Genomic DNA, 20553 nt, shown 5'->3' with positions numbered 1-20553 from the left:
CGCCCCGGGCTCCGGCTCCGGTTGCACCTCGCAGCCTCCTCTGCCGCCGCTACCGGGTCGCGGGCGGCTCAGGTGGCTCCGCTTCGATGCCCTAGTCCAGCGCCCTTCCCGGCCGGCCTGGGCTGGGCGCCCCTCACCCTCCGCTGGAGTCATGAGGGTGAGCCGGGCTCTGCAGGTGCTGGGCTTCCTCCTCAGCCTGGCCCGGGGCTCCGAGGTGGGCAACTCGCAGGCAGGTAAGCGGCGCGGGAGCCCGCGCGGGCTCGGAACCCGGCATTCCGACCCGGATTCGTGGGGTGCCGGCGGCCGGCGGCGGGGGCTTGGGCTGCGCGGGGCTGGGGTGCGAAGCCACGGCCGGCTGGGACCCCCTGGGCCCGGGACCGTCTGGATCGGGTCCTCGGCGTGGTCCGGGCGGGGACGCGATTCCGGGACCCGCCGCCCGGCCACCGCCTCCTGGGCGCATCGCAGACCCTCGGATTTGACTCTCCGGCGGATGCTGAAACCATTCACGCTTCTGAGGGGCCCTGCAGGGACGGGGGCGAGGACCTCCGTCCTGTAACGCGAGGGGGTGATTGGAGGTGCAGATCTTGGAGGAAGCGGGACACGGAGGTGGGGGTCTTGATTTGCTCCATACCTCCTTGCCCCTGGGGCTCAGCAAGCTCCAGTTTCGTTGTTTTGCCGACAGGGCGGAGCTGTGGAAGGGGGGAGGTTGTTGTTGTCTAGTGTTGGAAAACAAGAGTGGCACCTCCTCTTCCGTGAGTGGGCCTGCCCCGGGGACAGTGGAGATTAACCAGGGGGCTAAGTCCAGGTGACCAGGGGGAGAGGCCACGCCGAGGCTGACTGCCCTGGTTCTCTCCAAATAATAAAGTTTGCTGGTCCCCCACTGGACCAAACTTTTTTTGTTAAACCTCAGATCAATTTAACCAAGGTTTACTGAGCATCTACTATGTACAGAGCCCAGGACCACCAGCTATGGTGTTAAGGACTTCCAGCCGCTGTATCTCTGTCTTTTCTCTCCCCAACTTGAAGGCTGACAGGGCACCTGTCCTGGCTTCTGAGCCCCCTATCCTTGGCGGGGCGGGGGCGGGGTCCTTCTCAGACCCAGCTTCACCCCCACTCCCATTCTGTTTATTGTCTGGCGGTCTCCAGCCGTCTAGACCAGTCAGATCACCGCTCTGTTCCTCCTCCCACTCCTATGCCAGCCAAGCCCACCTCTTTGGGGTGTCTCTGGGACCGTGGACACCTGAGGGGCGCCGGGGCTGCTGGCTCTGGAGGAGTTGTGTTGATTTCCTCCCCTCCCCCCAGATCTCAGCTTGGGGTTTGGCACCGTCAGGGCCCCTTCCCCAGGGTGGGAGTGGGAGAAACACCTGTGCTTCCCTCGCAGTTGCTGGGCCTAAATTTAGACCCTGGGATCTTGGGATGTGAACACTCCCAGCTGGTGGAGGGTGGGGGTCTGGGGATTGGAGTGGGAGAGATGCAGTAGAGTGACCGTCTCACTGTCCGGCTCACACCCCTGGAATCTCCAGCCGGGAACCCAGGAGTCCCGGATCCTGGCCGCCTTCCCTGAGGGAGACAGGAGGCAGGCTTGGTTGGGTCTCTTTACCCTTTATCTGGCTCCTGCAGCCTCTGGGCATCCGGCCCCGTCTCAGTCCTTCTATAGCCCCTTTGTCCTGGCGGTGATGGGGGCGGGGGACTTGGGGAGAAGGCCTCTGGTTGAGGAGGGGCTGGAGATTCCTGTTCCGACCCACCCCAGCGCTCTCTCCCAAAGGGGAGCCTGCGGCACTGGCCCTCGCGTGCCCTGGGCGCTGGTGGTGCGGGGACTTCTGAATTCCCCTCCCCCGCCCCTCCTCCCCAGAAGCCTGTTCCTCCTCCGAGGTGTTGTTCACAGTTTCCCGCCCAGCCCTTTGCTCCTGTTTGTGTAATGTGGACTTTCCCCTCAGGCTGGCAGGGAACCGGGACCTCTCACACTGTAGTCTCCCCAGCTCGACCCGAAGTCTGCACGGACACCTGCGGGCAGGTGGGCGGGCTGGGGCCGGGGAGGGCTCCTTCCTCTGGGAGCCCGAGGACGCAGCCCTGGGGACTTCTGGGCCAGCAGGGGGCCGTGGACGTGTCTGCGTGCGGGTGTGTGTGCGTGGGTACACACACCCCGCCTCCCTGCGCAGAAATCTTGGTTCCTCCTTTATCTGGGGAGAAAGGTTGGCGCCCTGACTTGGAAGAGGGGGTGTCCTGCCAAGAAGGGCGTTGGGGTGGGGCTGTTGCAGAAACAACCAGCCTTCTAGTGGTTTGCTTTTCGACCCGGGCACCTCTGGGAGCTCGCGCCTGTTTACTCCTCGGCCGGGCCTAGCTCACCCTTTTGCCTTCACGGGATGTGACAGGGAATGGGAGCCCCTCACAGGTCAGACGAGGGGTGCATCCAGGAGGAGGCGCTGGGGCCTCACCCACCCCCCGGCCTCCCACTTGGCTGCCCGCGCCTCAGGGAAGGGTGGCGGGAACAGGTGGCATCTGCCCGATCCCTCGCAGCCCTTCACGAGCCAGAGGGACAGGGTAGGGCTCCAGGGTCCCAGATTGCCCGAAAGCCCCCGTGTCCTCCTCCACACTCGCAAAGTGAAGCGAACCTCCAAGACTGACAGCGAGTGAGGACTGAGTGAGTGAGCGATGTTGGAAGACTTCTTAATGAATCTCCTTGACAATGAAGTCGGGCAGAAGGCTGGGACTGCTGTTTTCATCCAACTTCTCTGTATTTGCTGAAAAGTACTCTAGGGCTGGAAAGTGTGATGTGGAGGGAGCTGGCATGTGTGGGGATGAGGAAAGGAGTGAGAGGGAAGCCAGAGTTCAGGGAGGGGGTGCGGGCTAGGCAACCCGTTCCCTGTCTTCCAGCTTGAAAGACAAAGCTTACATTGACCCCCACTACCACCATCACCACTGGAGGCCCCCCACCAGTGAGGTCACTGGTCTGAACCCGAGGCTTGAGGGTGGAGGGGGGTTGCTGCTGGGGACAGGGTGGAGCGGCCCCCTCCTCTGAGATAGAATTGCCTCATTGTGGGCCGGACTGTGGCCCCAGGCACTGCCCCCACCCTCTGCCCCATCCCACCCTCCCTAGACACAATAGGGGCTGTGTGCTGCCCCAAAGAGATATTTATTCCAGGACCTAGCGAGGCAGGATGGGGGTAGAGAAGTGCCCGGTTGGAGTGGGGGCGGGGAAGAGGAGGGTAACCAAGTTGTGGTCCATTTCTAACTTCTTCTTAGGGAGGGGGAAACAACCCCACATCCTCCTTGATTAACTCCTCAGCACCCGAAGTAGTACCCAAAAGAGGCCAGAGGAGGCCCAGGTGGGAGGAGGAAGTCTCGCCTTGCTGTTCAGCAGGATAGTGAAGGGATCTGGGGGAAAGAGGAAGCTAAAACTCTCCGTGCAGCCTTGGTATCTGCCTCTAGGGTTGAGGGTGGGGGGCAGCGGCCTTCCAGTCACCAGAGGAGGGCAACCAAGGGGGTGGTCTTGGGGGGGATGGGGCTGAAAACGCATGTCCAGCCCCCTGCCACGCTCCCCTCCACTTGGAACAGTGTGCCCTGGGACTCTGAACGGGCTGAGCGTGACTGGCGATGCTGAGAACCAATACCAGACGCTGCACAAGCTCTATGAGAAGTGTGAGGTAGTGATGGGGAACCTGGAGATCGTGCTCACGGGACACAACGCTGACCTCTCCTTTCTGCAGGTTAGAGCGCTGACCTTCTGTCTCAGCGTTTCCCCCCTTGTCCTCACTATTGAAGCCTGTTTCCTGTCCTCAGGGTTACCCTGTGCTGGAGCTGGCGTTCAGCATTCCTAAAACTCAATGGTTTCTAAGATCCAAGCCTGTGTAAACAGGGCAGTGATTGGAATCCAGGCCCTGTGGACTGGTGGCTCTAGCTGGGGATACAGAAGGGGCATACAGAAGGGCCACGGGAAGGGGCAGGCGTGGGGTAGATTCTACACCAGGCACTGGGAGGCACCTGGGGAGGTGAGGCAGGGAGAAGCAACGACCGTCCTGGCAGGAGGAGCCCTTGGAAGGAAAGGCCTGGAGCCCAGAATTTCTCAATCATTTCTTCAGCCCATCTTCGCTTGTAGAAGTCATGTGGCACCTGCTATTCCCTACTCCAAAGCAGGACTTGGAAAGAATTAGAGGAGTTAGAGGTTTCTCGGTGCCTTAGGGGGGAGGGAAAGGAGACTGAGGCTTCTGGCCCCATTTCTTGTCCCTCCCACTGACGCAATCTGCTCCGTCACAGTGGATCCGAGAAGTGACCGGCTATGTCCTCGTGGCCATGAACGAGTTCTCTACGCTGCCGCTGCCCAACCTCCGAGTGGTGCGGGGGACCCAGGTCTACGATGGGAAGTTTGCCATCTTTGTCATGTTAAACTACAACACCAACTCTAGCCACGCTCTGCGCCAGCTCCGCCTGACTCAGCTCACCGGTCAGTTCCCGGCGATTCCTTCCGGGCCTGCTGACAGGTGCCTCCTGACCGTGACCCCAGACCGCTCCCTCTCAGCGCCCCCCTGACCACTAGGTGTCAAGGTCCACTCCTCCCTGAACAACAGAGAGACAGCCCTCACTGCCCGCTGGGGCAGGGTCTTCATGTCTTGGTGGGCTGGAGCTGGAGCCAGGGCTGTTACCCAGGCCTCTGACTTCAGGACCACACCTTGATGTCCCTGCTTCTCTGGGCATGGGAACCCCCCACCCCCAAGAGCCAGCCCCCCAAGCCCGAGGGCTCAGCTGGGTGCTGAAATTCTCCCTGTCCCAGTCAGCTGAAAAACAGGCCAGGCGGCCCGTGGGAGTGTGGGTGCGGGCTTGAGTCAGGCTCCTCTCTCCTTCCCCGCCCCTCCCCCCTGGCCCAACCGGATCTGGACAGGTGTCTGAGGAGGCAGGGCTTTCTCTCAGCCCGGCTCCCCCTCCTGCCCGCGTCTGCAGTTTGGACGTAATTGGATGGATCTGTCTGCCCCACCTCTCCCGCTCCTGACTGGGGCGGCCTCTCAGGCTGGTGGGGAGGGGGGGGGGGACTCCCCTGACCAGCCCTTGACCCTGGCACTGGTCTTCCCTACCTCAGAGATCCTGTCAGGGGGTGTTTACATTGAGAAGAACGAGAAACTCTGTCACATGGACACAATTGACTGGAGGGACATCGTGCGGGACCGGGACGCCGAGATAGTGGTGAAGAACAACGGCAAGACCTGTGAGTGGCCGGGATCGAGCCTGCCCCCCGGCCAGCCGGGGCGACTCCCTCCTGCTCTTCAGCATGTCCCTAATCCGAACCCAGCCTCCCTTGAACAAACCGCAGGCTCTCGCCCAAGGAGCTTGCCAGGTGGAGGCAGGTCGGTCGCCTGGAGCCGGAACTGCAGGGGCAGGGTGCCAGGGGCAGGGGCTGGGGAGCTCCGCGCCGCGCGAGAGGCCGGGTCTGGCTCCAGCTCCAGCAGCCCCCTTCCTGGAGCCCACCTGCCCCTGGCTGCAGACTGCCACTCCCCGCCCGCTCACTTGCACGTATTCCTGCTGAGTTCAGTGAGCCGAGGCTGGACGGCCCCAGGCCCTGCCCTCAGCTGCCCTGTGGGTGGTGTGGGGGCGCGGCTCCGCCCCGGCTGACAGGTTCACTGGAGCCCAGCCCTGCTCTGCGCGGGCACGGAGGGGCGCCGCCCTGGCTCCTCGCTGCCGGGACGGGTGCCTGTGTGCTGACATCATCCCCTGTTGATGTGAGCAAGCCTTTTTGACGGCCTCCTTCCCTCCCAACCAGGTCCCCCCTGTCATGAGGCCTGCCAGGGGCGATGCTGGGGTCCTGGACCAGAAGACTGCCAGACACGTGGGTCTAAGTTCATTTTAAAAACTAAAGACTCGTCTACACTTTCCTATCCTTTTCCACCCAACTGTGGCGGGGGCGGGGGTGGGGACGATGAGCCTGGAGGGCGAGAGGGTGAGGGAGAGCCGCAGAGCCACCGCGGAGGCGCTGACAGCTGTGCCTCCTCTCGCCCGCAGTGACCAAGACCATCTGTGCCCCGCAGTGTAACGGCCACTGCTTCGGGCCCAACCCCAACCAGTGCTGCCACGACGAGTGTGCGGGCGGCTGCTCGGGCCCCCGGGACACCGACTGCTTCGTACGTGCCGCGCGCCCTGGCTTCTCAAGGGGGACGTGGGCGGGGGGCGGCGGGCGCACGTGTGACGCCAGTCCCCCGCGCCTCTGTCCCCAGGCCTGCCGGCTCTTCAACGACAGCGGGGCCTGCGTGCGCCAGTGCCCGCAGCCTCTGGTCTACAACAAGCTCACCTTCCAGCTGGAGCCCAACCCCCACACCAAGTACCAGTACGGAGGCGTGTGTGTGGCCAGCTGTCCCCGTAAGTGTCTGAAGGGAGGGATGGTGGTAGCGGAAGCAGGACGTTAGTCTTCCAGCCATGTGTGTGGTAGCGCTGGGTCTTCCTTGCTTTGCGCGGGCTTCCTCTGTTTACGGTGAACCGGGGTCTTCTCTTAGCTGCGATGTGTGGGCCTCTCGTGGTGGCAGCTCCTCTTGCCGAGAAGCCCGGGCTGTGGGCATGAAGGCTTCAGCAGCCGCGGCTCGTGGGCTCTAGAGCCCAGGCTCAGGAGCTGTGGCAATGGACTTTTGCTTCACTGCATGTGGGATCTTCCCAGACCAGGAATTGAACCTGTGTCTCCTGGACTGGCAGGCAGGTTCCCTTCCACTGTGCCACCAGGGAAGTCTTATCCATTTTATTTTATTTTTTTTAATATTGTTTTTGCCACACTGCACAGCATGTGGGATCTTCATTCCCCGAACAGGGATTGAACCCATGCCCCTCAGACGGGAAGCACGGATTCTTAACCATTGGACCACCAAGGAAGCCCCTGACAGGATTTTATTTATCTTATCTTATTTGTGTGTGTGTGACCAAAGACCTGCTGTTTTTAAAATATAACATTTATTGCATAGATGGTATGATACAGAACAGCTTTTCTTCTCATATTGAATTTGGAGGTACTATATGACTGAAAAGAAAGAGGAAGGAAAAGTACCAAAACTGAACTTGGGATTCTCTGTTCGTGTGCTGTAAACCAATTTTGTATATAACATGTAGCAGCAGTTTTTAAGTTCCCTTTAAAAAAATATGAATTCCACACATTTGTTACTTTGTCCTGTTTAATGCATGGGCTGAAATCACTAGGATCAGCTTCTTTCTAGAGGAAAGAGGAACAGAGAATGGAAGGAACAGTGAATCCTTCTGAAACCAGCATCTGACTGACACATCGCTTCCCCGGAGCTGGTGGAAAAAACAGTCCTTTGGGTTTTTTGTTTTGTTTTCACAGCCAGGAGTTTTATGTAGTGATTGAATCTCAGCATCATATACATAAATCACAGAGAAAAACAAAACAGAGAAACTTGCACCTCAAAAAACTTTTAAGAAGATCAATCTATATATTTATGTATCTATACACACACACACACACACACACACACACACACATACACACACATCTATATTGAATAAAAACCCTGAGAGAAGGAGAAAGACAATCAAAGAAAATGTATAGAAGCAAATTAGCCGGACATGCAAAGTAAGCTATGGTTCATACAGAGTTTAAACAAATCAAATTTCATGTTTAATATTGGGGGAGGGGACAGAACAACAAACAAATGATACATCTTCCAACTTCACTAATAAAATGCAAGACTTTATCGACTTCAAGGGTATGAATGAAGGCTAAATAAAACTTTAAGCCAGTGGTGATATTTTGAGTGGCAGTCCTGGCCATGTTGCCAGGCTGGTTCCTGCCACACATTTTACCCCTTAATTTGTGCTGCTTCCCACAATATGAACCAGGGTTTTAGACGGATTTTTTTTTTTTTTTGACCATGTCCCTGACTAGGGATCGAACTCAAGCCTTCAGCGGTCAAAGCACCGAGTCCTAATCACTATACTGCCAGGAAATTCCCTAGATGCAATTTTAGGCGGTGAAATGGATCAAGCTGGGAGGTTAATTGAGAGTGTAAAGGGCAATGGGGTGTGATCGGCACCCTTAACAAATGGCCCCTATGTCCTACTCCCCCATCTCTTTCTCCATGACTTCCACCAGTTGCTCCCAGTTCTGCTTTTTGGATCCAAAGAGCAGAGGGCCTTTCTAATCCATGAGACAGCACTTAAGGAACCTCGGGTGGTCAGCTGGAGCAAACCCTTGCAGGTGAGGAGGGAGGAGGTTCAGCTGGTCATTGGCGGTGTCCCTCCCTCATCTCTTTCCTCTTTCCTAGATAACTTTGTGGTGGATCAGACATCTTGTGTCAGGGCCTGTCCTCCTGACAAGATGGAAGTAGAAAAAAATGGACTCAAGATGTGTGAACCTTGTGGGGGTCTGTGCCCGAAAGGTGAGTACGAGGTGGAAAGGAGTTGGTGAAGAGAGGCCCTTTCCCCTGAGACTACGCAGCCCCGACCCCTCATCCCCACACTGAGCCTCTGGTGTTTTGCAGCCTGTGAGGGGACAGGCTCCGGGAGCCGCTTCCAGACTGTGGACTCGAGCAACATTGATGGATTCGTGAACTGCACCAAGATCCTGGGCAACCTGGACTTTCTTATCACTGGCCTCAATGGGTGAGAGATTCCTCCGATCCCCCACCCCATCAGCCCCCTCACTGTTCATTGCACTGGGTCAAGCCTTCGTACGTGGAGCTGATCAGGAAGTTAGATCATAAAATCTTAGCAGTCACAAAGGACCGGACAGTGCTTAATTCCCCAGGGCTTGAATCCCGTCAGACACCCCTGAGCAGCCCAGCCACCTGAATGGCAAGGGACGGGGACGGAGTGGCCTCCTCCTTAAAGGTTTCTGAGTGTTCTTAAATTGGATAAAGATCTGTCTCCCCATGACTTCCAGCTGTCTCACCTAGTTCTGCTCCTTCTATGGAGCCACAAAGAGCACGTTTCAGTCCACAGGACAGCATTTACAGTGAGTGTGTGAGAGAGAGAGAGAGGCATTAGGGCCAGCTGTCTTTGGACAGTATCACATCTAAAGTTGCAAAAAATGGTACAAAGATTTTCCACAAGGTCTTTATTCAGATCCCCCAGTGTTAACAGTGTACCATAAAAAAAGGAAAGGAAGGTGAAGTCGCTCAGTCGTGTCCGACTCTTTGCGACCCCGTGGACTGCAGCCCACCAGGCTTCTCTGTCCATGGACTTTCCAGGCAAGGGTGCTGGAGTGGGTGCCACTGCCTCCTCCAAACTGTGTGCCATATGCTTCGTCGTCTCTCTCCACTGTCACACACGCTCACTATATGCGCTCTCGTTTCTCTGAACCACTTGAAGGTAAATTTCCAGACATGGTGTCCTCTCACCCCAGTGACATTTCAGTCTGTGTTCCTTGAAAACAAGAACATTTTCTTACTTAACCACCGTACATTTGTTTAAATCAAGAAATTAGCACTGATAGAAAATGTTATCTAATCTACAGATGTTAATCAGATTTCTCTTAATTGTCTTACTAATGTCCCAGATCATACATGTGCATCCATCATCTCCTTTAATCTGTAACATTTCGTGTCCTTGACATTGTTGATGAGTACAGGTCACGTTACTGGTAGAATGTTCTTCAGTTTGGGTTTGTCTAATGTTTTCCTCACACTTAGATTCAAGTTAGGCATTTTTTTTTACATAATTCTTTTTTATTGAAATATAGTTGATATACATTACATTAATTTCACAGGTACAGTCTAGTGATTTGACATTTAAATGCACTATAATATCAGCACAAGTCTAGTAACCATCCGTCCCCAAACAAAATCATTACATTAACCATATTCCTTATGCTGTATATTACCTCCCTGTGACTTATTTTGTAATTGTAAATCTGTACCTCTTTTTAAAATTTATTTATTTTTAATTGAAGGATAATTGCTTTATAGAATTATGTTGGTTTCTACCGAACATTAGCATGAATCAGCCACAGGTTTAGCTGTGCCCCCTCCCTCTCAAGTTAGGCATTTCTGATAACACTACAGACGTGGTCTCAGTGCATCCTATCAAGAAGGCGCGTGTGGTCATCTGTCCCACTACTGGTGATGATGCCTCTGGTCATTTGGTTAAGGTGGTGTCTGCCAGCTTTTCTAAAGTTATTTTCCCTTTTCTTTTTTTTTTTTTTGTTTTTTGTTTATTTATTTATTTATTTATTTTTTTATTTATTTATTTTTTTTATTTTCCCTTTTCAATTAAGTATTTTCGGGGGAGATACTTGCTTGAAGCAGTTTTTTGTGTTTTAAATATTTATTGGGCTATGCCAGGTCTTAGCTGTGGCATGTGGAATCTAGTTCCCTGATCAGGGATCACACCCAGGCCCCCTGCACGGAAAGTGTGGAGTCTTAGCCAGTGGACCACTAGGGAAGTCCCCGGAACCAGCTTTTATGAGAATTGCCAGATGACGCTTTTCTAACTCCGTTGTTGTTGTGTGGATCACTTGCTAAGTCGTGTCCAGCTCTCTGTGAGCCCATGGACCGCAGCACACCAGGCCTCGCTGTGCCTCACAAATAGATGCCAGTTTGTCGGCATTCTGGTGTTAGGCAGAGCCCTTCCTTCCTGTTTATTTGCGTGCTGGTGTGTTTGATCTGTGTGGATACTGGTTTGAGTCACTGTTTCGTAGTCTGTTAACCAGTTATTATTATTATTCCAGTTAACCAGTTCAGTTGTTCTTGATCCGCTCAAGCTGGCTCTAGTGAAGAATGGTGTTTGGAAACTAGGCCTGCCTACTGCTACTAGGTTATGCTTCTACTTCGTTGACTGGTCTTCACTGTTCTCTCCAGAGACCCCTGGCACAAGATCCCTGCTCTGGACCCTGAGAAGCTCAATGTCTTTCGGACAGTGCGGGAGATCACGGGTGAGTGGGAGGGGAAGAGGCTGCCCTCTCTGAGAGCGCTAGATGAGCCACGGGCACAAACTGCAGTGTCATCACTGAGAAGACCATGTCCCAAGCAGCTGAGAAGGGGACGGGGAGGCTCCCCATCACACGCCTTCCTCCGTCCCTGCAGGTTACCTGAACATCCAGTCCTGGCCTCCCCACATGCACAACTTCAGTGTCTTTTCAAACCTGACGACCATTGGGGGCCGAAGCCTCTACAAGTGAGTACGGGGTGTGGGGGCAAAGAATTCCGTTTCTTAGGCATCTTGAGTGAAACATAAGGTCTGGTCTCACACCTGCTTCCCAGGTGGCGCTAGTGGTAAAGAACTCGCCTGCCAATGCAGGAGACAGAGATGTCATGTGGGTTCGATCCCTGGGTTGGGAAGGTCCCGTCAGGGCATGGCAAACTACTCCAGCTTTCTTGCCTGGAGAATCCCATGGACAGAGGAGCCTGGTGGGCTGCAGTCCATGCGGTCACAAAGAGTCGGACATGACCCAGCGACTTAGCAGGCATACTTATACAGTGGGAGTTTGATGGGGCAAAGGCTACAGGAGGGGAAGTCCCTCTCAGTGACTAGTTCAGAGCAAATCTGTTGAAGGAAGATGAATCCAAAGCCTGGTCAGTTTTTCCTCTGTGGTCTCCCCTCTCACCTGGTATCCTTGCTCACAGTCGGGGCTTCTCACTGTTGATCATGAAGAACTTGAATGTAACGTCTCTGGGCTTCCGATCCCTGAAAGAAATCAGTGCTGGGCGTGTCTACATCAGCGCCAACAGGCAGCTGTGCTACCACCATGCCCTGAACTGGACCAGGCTGCTTCGGGGGCCTTCAGAAGAGAGGCTGGACATCAAGCATAATCGGCCCCGCAGAGACTGCGGTGAGGGAAGGGGCCCAGGACAGGTGGGTGGGGGAGTCAGGTGGGAGAGGGGTTTAAGGACTGCTCTGCCCTGCAAGTCGGAGAACGGATGAGGGATGGAGCCAAGGAGGGGGGACATTAGGCTGGAAACAGTAATGAGCAAGTGTTCCTGCCTGGAGGATCCCAGGGATGGGGAGCCTGGTGAGCTACCATCTGTGGGGTCGCACAGAGTCGGACACGACTGAAACGACTTAGCAGCAGCAGCAGTGATGAGCAAGAGTAAGGAAAAGGCTTGTTAGGAGACCTCAGGCTCCTCCTAACGCAGCCCTTCCTTTCCAGTGGCTGAGGGCAAAGTGTGTGACCCACTGTGCTCTGGAGGATGCTGGGGCCCAGGCCCCGGCCAGTGCCTGTCCTGCCAGAACTACAGCCGAGGAGGCGTCTGTGTCACCCACTGCAACTTCTTGAACGGGTACAGTGAGGGAAGAGAGCCAAGAAGGGGTAGGAGGACTGGGCCGTGGGAGGAAGATGTTCGGGTGGCACCTGAAAGCCTTCAGCTAGCTTTCTGCACGTGCCTCGGCAGGAATTAGGTAGGAGGCCGTGTGGCTGGGGGATCAGGGCAGGTCAGGCCTTGGATCTGACTCCCCTCTCTTTACCCCCGCCCCCCACCCAGGGAGCCTCGTGAGTTTGCCCGTGAAGCTGAATGTTTCTCTTGCCACCCGGAATGCCAGCCCATGGAGGGCAGTGCCACGTGCAACGGCTCGGTACAGTAGCAGCGCCGGGATCTTCATGGGAGAGAGGGACCGCTGTGGCCGAATTCCAAGGCCTTAGAGAGACCCGAGCAGGCGGCAGGACGCCCGGTGGCCGGTGCGCGCTCGCTGGGCGTGTGGCGCTGACCCTGCCCCGCTCTCTCCTGCCCAGGGCTCCGACGCCTGTGCCCGGTGCGCCAGCTTTCGAGACGGGCCCCACTGTGTGAGCAGCTGCCCCTTTGGGGTCCTCGGTGCCAAGGGCCCCATCTACAAGTACCCAGATGCCCAGAATGAATGCCGGCCCTGTCACGAGAACTGCACCCAGGGGTCAGTGGTGGGGTGATGAAAGGGTATTGGAAGAGGGGAGGAGCACAGAACTAGGGGGAAAGGAGCGCTTTCCAGAGAGGACTGTGATGGAAGAACCACTCCCAGCTGTGCTGTAAAGCCCTGGAGAAAGGGAAACTCAGTAACTGCTCAAAATGACAACACAATTTGAGATGCCTGGTATAGCCTTAACTCGGGGGTGTCATTCAAGAGAGGGACTCGGGGAGGGTGCTGAGCCAGAGATGGGGGCCATGTCTTGGGATATGCTTTGGGCTCCAGGACTGGATGCCATGGAAGGGTCTGAAACAATGTTATATGTTGAGGTTGTTGGAATTGAGCCTCCCTTGGGAGTCTCCCAAGCTTGCATTTAAGGAGCTGACTTTCTTCTCCAGGTGTAAGGGACCAGAGCTACAAGACTGTTTAGGCCAACTGCTGCCACTGATCAGGTATGGTGGGCTTAGAGGTATAGGGAGCTGGGGATATCTGGAGAAGGGCAGTTACTTCCTGCAAAGAGTTGAGTCTGTTCATTCTGGCCTTCTATGTATAGGCTACAATCATGGGACTCAGGGACACAGGAATCCAGGTTTCTGGCCTTCCTTCCTAAAGTCACCTTGCAGTAGTCTTGGGGTGGAGATTTAGGTTAGCCCCTTTATTGCTCAAGGATATACGCAGATGTGCATGTTAACTTCTTGCCCAAGATCTGTTCTATACGTTTAGTACAGGTATAAATGACATTTGTATGGGAAGCGTAGACCCAGGATAATGCTGGGCTTCTCTGTCCTACAGCAAAACCCATCTGGCAATGGCCTTAACGGTGGTAGTAGGGTTGGCAGTGATTCTCCTGATCCTGGGCAGCACTTTTCTCTATTGGCGTGGACGCCAGATTCAGAATAAGAGGGCTATGAGGCGCTACCTGGAACGGGGTGAGGTGAGTGCCTATCTTACCCTGGAAGTGTGCCCTATACCATCACCCTTGGAGAGCCTCTTCCTTCCCCAGGGCCTTGGTCCCTTTCCTCAAGGAGGTGGTATGGTCCACCAGAAAGGACTCTGCCCAGAGAAATGGGGGACTCCTGATTCTGCCAGTAATTTGCCACGTGACTTTGAAGAAGTTACCTTCCTTCTCTGCCAGTTTATGCACATATACAGAGGAAACAATAACATCCTTACAAGACAGCTGTAAGGGTGAAAGAGGATGATGTATGTAAAAATGCTTTGAAAAACAGAAAATGTATAAAAGTACTCAAGGCATGGCCGAGTTCCTTCGCTGTTCACTTGAAACTATCACAACATTGTTGATTGGCTATACTCCAATATAAAATTAAAAATTCAAAGTTTGAAAAGTTAATCAAGGTGATAGTATTACCAACCCTCTCCCCTATCCCTCCATCAAAGGGAAAATCCAGCCCTCTTGATTCCTAATCTCATGAACACAACTTCCTCAGTCCTTAAGGTCTGTTATTCCCCAATAGGCCTGAAACGTTTGCTAAGACTAGAGACATGTCTCCTCCTGTTCCCACCCCTTCAGGCTTTGCTGCTCTTGGCAGGCACCTCTGGTGAGGGGGCTGGAGATGGACATGGGAGTGGGCTTTCCTGAGTACCTCCTTCCCATCTGTTCTGCAGAGTGTAGAGCCTCTGGATCCCAGTGAGAAGGCTAACAAAGTCTTGGCCCGAGTCTTCAAAGAAACGGAGCTGAGGAAGCTTAAAGTGCTGGGCTCCGGCATCTTTGGAAGCGTGCACAAAGTGAGTGACCCACGGGAAGTTTGGGGAGGTGAGGGGAGGATCTAGAGCAAGGAGGGGAGAGATCGGGGAGAGAGCTTTTCATCACATACCTTTTAACAGTGTTCTAGGTCAGACTTCAAAAACTAGCAAACTCAGAAAAAAAGAGGTCAGACTGGAGAGACTAGAGGTTACCAGAAGTAGAGATGGGGTAGAAAAGAAAGAAACTGAAGTGGCTCAGTCGTGCCCGACTCTTTGCTGCCCTGTGGAGTGTAGCCCACATAGGCTCCTCTGTGCATGGGATTTTCCAGGCAAGAATACTGGAGTGGGTTGCCATTTCCTTCTCCAGGGGATCTTTCCAACCCAGGGATTGAACCCAGGTCTCCCGCATTGCAGGTAGATGCTTTAACCTCTGAGCCACTAGGGAAGCCCAGGTTCTCCATTGGGGTAGAAGGAGGAGGAATTGGATGAAGGCAGTCAAAATGTATAAACGTACAGTTATAAGATAAATATGTTCTAAGTGATGTGCATGGATGCTAAGTTGCTTCAGCTGTGTCTGACTCTTTGCGACCACGTGGACTGTAGCCTGCCAGGCTCCTCTGTCCATGGCATTTTCCAGGCAAGAATACTGGAGTGGGTTGCCATGCCCTTCTCCAGGGGATCTCCCTACCCAGGGGCTGAAACTGCATCTCCTGCAGCTCCTATATTACAGACAAATTTTTTACCGCTGAGCCACCGGGAAAGCCCACTAAGTGATGTAAAATGTGATAAATGTAATTAACACTGCTGTATGCTACATATGAAAGTAGTTAAGAAAGTAAATCTTCTTAAAAGTTAAGATTTCCCATCATAAGAAAGAAACTTCTATTTAAGTTTGTTTCTCTCCCAAATGATGGATATTCACTAAACTTATTGTGGTAATCTTTTCATGAAACACGTAAGTCAAGTCATTATGCTGTACATCTTAAACATATACAGTAGTATATGTCAATTATACCTCAATGAAACTGGAAGAAGGAAAAAAAGATCCAGGGAAAGGAGTAGCCTGGGGAGAATGACCTTAGGCTGACTCCTGCCCAAAACTTCCCAGGGTGTGTGGATTCCTGAGGGTGAATCAATCAAGATTCCAGTCTGCATTAAAGTCATTGAGGATAAGAGCGGACGGCAAAGTTTTCAAGCTGTGACGGACGTAAGTGAAGGCAGGGTGTTCGGCGTGTCACTAGGAGAGGATAGCTATCAGCTACAATTATGTAGAAACACGGTCTTGTGTTAGCAGGTACTGTATTAGCCACAGAGACGTCCCTGAATGTTGGGGGAGCCCTGGTCTGGTTTTATGTGGACGCGTCCGTTCCCAGGATGACCTTTCTTGTTGCGTCTTCTAGCACATGCTGGCCATCGGCAGCCTCGACCATGCCCACATTGTACGGCTGCTGGGGCTGTGTCCAGGGCCGTCTCTGCAGCTCGTCACGCAGTACTTGCCTCTGGGCTCCCTGCTGGACCACGTGAGGCAACACCGGGCGGCGCTGGGGCCGCAGCTGCTGCTCAACTGGGGAGTGCAGATTGCCAAAGTGAGCGCGGGGGGCTGCAGGGAGGGGTCCCGGGGCTGGAAGTGCCGAGAGGTGCCCGAGGGCTTGAGGCGATTCTGGGGCTCAATTGAGAACCCACTTCTCCAAGCTTGAGAAAACTTCCTTCCCTACAGGGAATGTACTACCTTGAGGAACATGGCATGGTGCACAGGAACCTGGCTGCCCGAAATGTGCTACTGAAATCACCCAGCCAGGTTCAGGTGGCAGATTTTGGGGTTGCGGACTTGCTGCCCCCTGAGGATAAGCAGCTACTGTACAGTGAATCCAAGGTAAGGTGGTGCGGAGGCTGGGTAAGGAGCGGGCGTGGGCTGAGGCACGGGGACAGGGAGCGAGTGCTCTGCGGTCTCCTTGAGAGGCCATCAGACCCGACCAACTGATGCTCTCCATCAGTTCAAGGAGAGGAACCTGGAGACGCCATAAATAAAAGTTTAGGGAGCAAAAAAGGAAAGAACAATGGAGAACCTGGGTTTAGAAATGCTAAGACAATGTGTAGAAATCAGCTGGTAATGCTTTTGTCTTTAATCCCTTAGACTCCAATTAAGTGGATGGCCCTGGAGAGTATCCATTTTGGGAAATACACACACCAGAGTGACGTCTGGAGCTATGGTCAGTCCATCTGGATGCCCACCATAATATTAATAGCCCAAATTCCAAAGTTGCCTTTTGAGACCCTTTCTTAGAATCTCTAAGCCCTTCAGATCCTGGGTCAGATCAAGTTCTGCCTTCCCTTCATCTGCATGCCCATGTCTACTATTTTGCCATCAACTAGTCATGTCTTCCTATACCAGGAGTGACAGTGTGGGAGCTGATGACCTTTGGGGCAGAGCCCTACGCAGGGCTGCGGCTGGCTGAAATACCGGACCTGCTGGAGAAGGGGGAGCGGTTGGCACAGCCCCAGATCTGTACCATTGATGTCTACATGGTCATGGTCAAGTGTGAGTTACCTGCTGATCTCAGCTTTTTTTTTTTTTTACTTCATTATTGCTTCATTGAACTGAAGAAAAAAGAAAAATAAGGGCACAGATAAACAATGCTCAGTGATGAAAAGTGAATACCTAGAACAGCGGTGCGTGCCCCAGATGGTCTCTGCCCAATAAACATTAAGCACTCTCCACAGTATTGTGATGCTGTTGGACGTCAGGCTCTCCACACAAAGATGAGGGGAGGGAACAAAGCATCAGCTATTTTCTAAGTGACTTCCCTCCCTACTCCCTACTCCACTCCCCTCTTATGGCTCTGCTTCCTACATCTTATCCCCAGGCTGGATGATTGATGAGAACATTCGACCAACCTTTAAAGAGCTAGCCAATGAGTTCACCAGGATGGCCCGAGACCCACCACGGTATCTGGTCATAAAGGTGAGCAGGGACCTGGAGGTACCAAGGAGATCTAGAGAAAGGGGAACTTGGCTGAAGCCAGGATCTACCCTAACAATCACCTGCTCTCATAGAGAGAGAGTGGGCCTGGAATTTCCCCTGGGGCAGAGCCCCCACCTCTGACAAACAAGGAACTGGAGGAAGTAGAGCTGGAGCCAGAACTAGACCTGGACCTGGAGCTGGAGGCAGAGGAGGAGAATCTGGCAACCACACTAGGCTCTGCCCTTAGCCTGCCAGTTGGAACACTTAATCGACCACGTGGGGTAAGACACTTTCCAGTTTCCTAAGACTTTATAAGCCACCTGCACACCTGCACCCTCATGAACCCCACAGATGTCCATATTAATTACTCAAAGGCCTCTGCAGTGAGCAGATTTCTCTCGTAATCTAACCTTTTCCTCACTTTTTTCATCCTAGAGCCAGAGCCTTGTAAGTCCATCATCTGGATATATGCCTATGAACCAGGGAAATCTTGGGGAGGTTGGCCAGGTAAGGTCTGTTTAAGAGGAGGCCAAGATGCTCTATTTAAAATGGATAACCAACAAGTACCTACTCTATAGGGCAGAGAACTCTGCTTCAAGATTCTGTAACAACCTAGTTGGGAAAAGAATTTGAAAAAGAATAGATGAACATGTAACTTTGTTGTACACCTGAAACTAACATAACATTGTTAATCAACTAGGCTCCAGTATAAAATAAAACATTTTTTTAGAAAATTTAAAAAAAAGGATACCAAGAGGTTGGGTGGCAATGCCCTAGGATTGGTAGAGTAGCAGGGGAGACTTTGGAAACCTGGTTTGATCAGGGTTCTACAGAACAGAAGGTGCAGAAACAGCCCAATCTCTTCCTAGACAGATTTCTCTTCTTCCCTCGTTTCTGTGTAAATCACCATGTATCATTCTCCTTAGGAGTCTGCAGTTTTTGGAGGCAATGAGCGGTACCCCCGGCCAGCCTCTCTGCACCCAGTGCCACGGGGACGCCTGGCATCAGAATCATCGGAGGGCCACGTGACAGGCTCCGAGGCTGAACTCCAGGAGAAGGTGTCTATGTGCAGAAGCCGGAGTCGGAGCCCGCGGCCAAGAGGAGACAGTGCCTATCATTCCCAACGCCACAGCCTGCTTACTCCTGTCACCCCACAGTCCCCACCAGGCTTAGAGGAAGAGGATGTCAATGGTTATGTCATGCCAGATGCACACATCAAAGGTGCCTGATTCTGCGGTGCTTTCCTCAAATCTTTCTCTAATCCTCCCTCTGCAGGCTCCTCTTAATCCTTTTGTCTTCTCTGAGCATATCCTTCCCTATTCATTTTTTCCTAACACCCTTCTACTCCCCACTGCCTATTACCATGAAGGAATACCACATACCTAGCCTCTCTTCTCTACCCCTAGGTACCTCCTCCCGGGAAGGCACTCTTTCTTCAGTGGGTCTCAGTTCTGTTCTGGGAACAGAAGACGACGACGATGAGGAATATGAATACATGAACCGGAGGAGACGGTGCAGCCCATCTCGTCCCCCTAGACCCAGTTCCCTCGAGGAGCTGGGTTACGAGTACATGGATGTGGGGTCAGACCTCAGTGCCTCCCTGGGCAGCACACAGAGTTGCCCGCTCAACCCTGTACCCAACATGCCCAATGCCAGCACAACTCCAGATGAGGACTATGAATACATGAATCGGCGACGCGGTGGAGGAGGTCCTGGGGGGGACTATGCAGCCATGGACGCCTGCCCAGCCTCTGAGCAAGGGTATGAAGAAATGAGAGCTTTCCAGGGGCCTGTATTCCATGGTCCCCAGGTCCACTATGCCCGCCTCAAAACTTTACGTAGCTTAGAAGCCACTGACTCTGCCTTTGACAACCCTGATTACTGGCATAGCAGGCTCTTCCCCAAAGCTAATGCCCAGAGAATATAGCCCCTGCTCGCTGAGGTGCTCAGGGAGCATTCGATGGCAGCTAGTGCCTCTGGAGAGGAACTCTCTTCTTGGTCTCTCTCCCTCACAGGTCTCAGCCCCATTTCCTAGTCCTAGACAATTCCATTCAAAGTTTGGAGGCCTTAAACACTTTGACACAAATTTCTTTGGTTATGTAGCCAGCTGTGCACTTTTTCTCTTTCCTGATCCCAGGAAAGGAGATGGTTTTCCCTATTTTGTGTGCTTTCCCAATCCCATTCCTCAGCTTCCTCAGGGGAACTCCCTGGAGATATGAAGGATTACTCCTGTCCCTTTTTCTTAGAATCTGACTTGTTGACACTAGGCTTTAAAGTATGCCTTTATTTCCCTTTAGACTTCAAAGGAAGAGGAAAGGGGGGAACCTGGCAGGGGAAAGGAAAATTTTGGCTTACGATCCTTAACCCCGCAGAAAGAATGAGAAGTGAAATCTTGTGGAGTGAAGAAAGAGGTTGGGAGTAGATATTAATGATTACTATTAATTGAGCATTTACTATGTGCCAAGCATCCTGCTAAACTTTACCTATATCTCACTTCATCCTTTACACCAACTCTGTGACCTAGGTACAAATAAGGAAACTGAGCCTTAAAGAGGGACTTCCCTGATGGCTCAGTGGGTAAAGAATCCACCTGCAATTCAGGAGACACAGGAGACACGGGTTCAATCCCTGGGTCGGGTAGATCCCCTGGAGGAGGGAATGGCAACCCACTCCAGTATTCTTGCCTGGAGAATCCCATGGACAGAGGAGCCTTAGAGAGATTAAGTAAATCAAGTAGCAGGTCCATGATTAAAAATCTTCCAATGCACGTGCTCTTACTGTAAGGTATCAAGGAAAACTGATGTAAGCCAGAGCCCTGGTAAGGAGCATTGTCTTCTTGTTTTTGCACTGAATCAAGTCTAACTCCAACAACTACTGTAGCCTCCTCCTTCACCCTGACTTCTTATCCTAGGAAGTGGAAGGGGGTGGTCAGAAGGAAAAATAACTGGATATCTCTGTGTAAACCGTAGCCTACATGTGCTGTATATGAGCTCCACCCAAGGGACAGATTCACAGGGGTCCCAAGAGCCACTTTCAGGAGCTATTCTCATCCAGTTGTGGGAAGCTTCCAGTAGGAATAGAAAGAGAACCCAGCT

The 20553-nt window shown here is 53.1% G+C and overlaps 1 protein-coding gene and 1 long non-coding RNA gene across 2 annotated transcripts; one reads left to right on the top strand and one right to left on the bottom strand.

The window, feature by feature from the left end:
- The first annotated feature begins 1 nt into the window (after window position 1).
- Window positions 2-20437, top strand: ERBB3 (erb-b2 receptor tyrosine kinase 3). Its single transcript, XM_065934932.1, has 28 exons — window positions 2-233; window positions 3556-3707; window positions 4255-4441; window positions 5072-5197; window positions 5750-5815; window positions 5989-6107; window positions 6201-6342; window positions 8247-8360; window positions 8463-8583; window positions 10779-10852; window positions 11004-11094; window positions 11544-11749; window positions 12068-12197; window positions 12399-12489; window positions 12647-12801; window positions 13191-13244; window positions 13585-13726; window positions 14419-14538; window positions 15605-15703; window positions 15897-16082; window positions 16214-16369; window positions 16631-16706; window positions 16889-17035; window positions 17361-17458; window positions 17551-17739; window positions 17894-17965; window positions 18385-18679; window positions 18865-20437. The coding sequence occupies exons 1-28, from the start codon at window positions 152-154 to the stop codon at window positions 19383-19385; spliced, it is 4011 nt and encodes a 1336-aa protein (XP_065791004.1). The 5' UTR covers window positions 2-151; the 3' UTR covers window positions 19386-20437.
- LOC136167351 (uncharacterized) lies at window positions 9023-12652 on the bottom strand. The gene is made up of 2 exons (XR_010663089.1): window positions 11525-12652; window positions 9023-9345 (listed from the first exon to the last, which is right to left on the bottom strand). It is a non-coding gene; the product is annotated as an uncharacterized lncRNA (long non-coding RNA).
- Window positions 20438-20553: the final 116 nt, after the last annotated feature.

The sequence above is a fragment of the Muntiacus reevesi genome, chromosome 4, assembly GCF_963930625.1.
Source record: "Muntiacus reevesi chromosome 4, mMunRee1.1, whole genome shotgun sequence".
NCBI lineage: Eukaryota > Metazoa > Chordata > Mammalia > Artiodactyla > Cervidae > Muntiacus > Muntiacus reevesi.
This window is presented reverse-complemented; position numbering and strand designations above follow the sequence as displayed.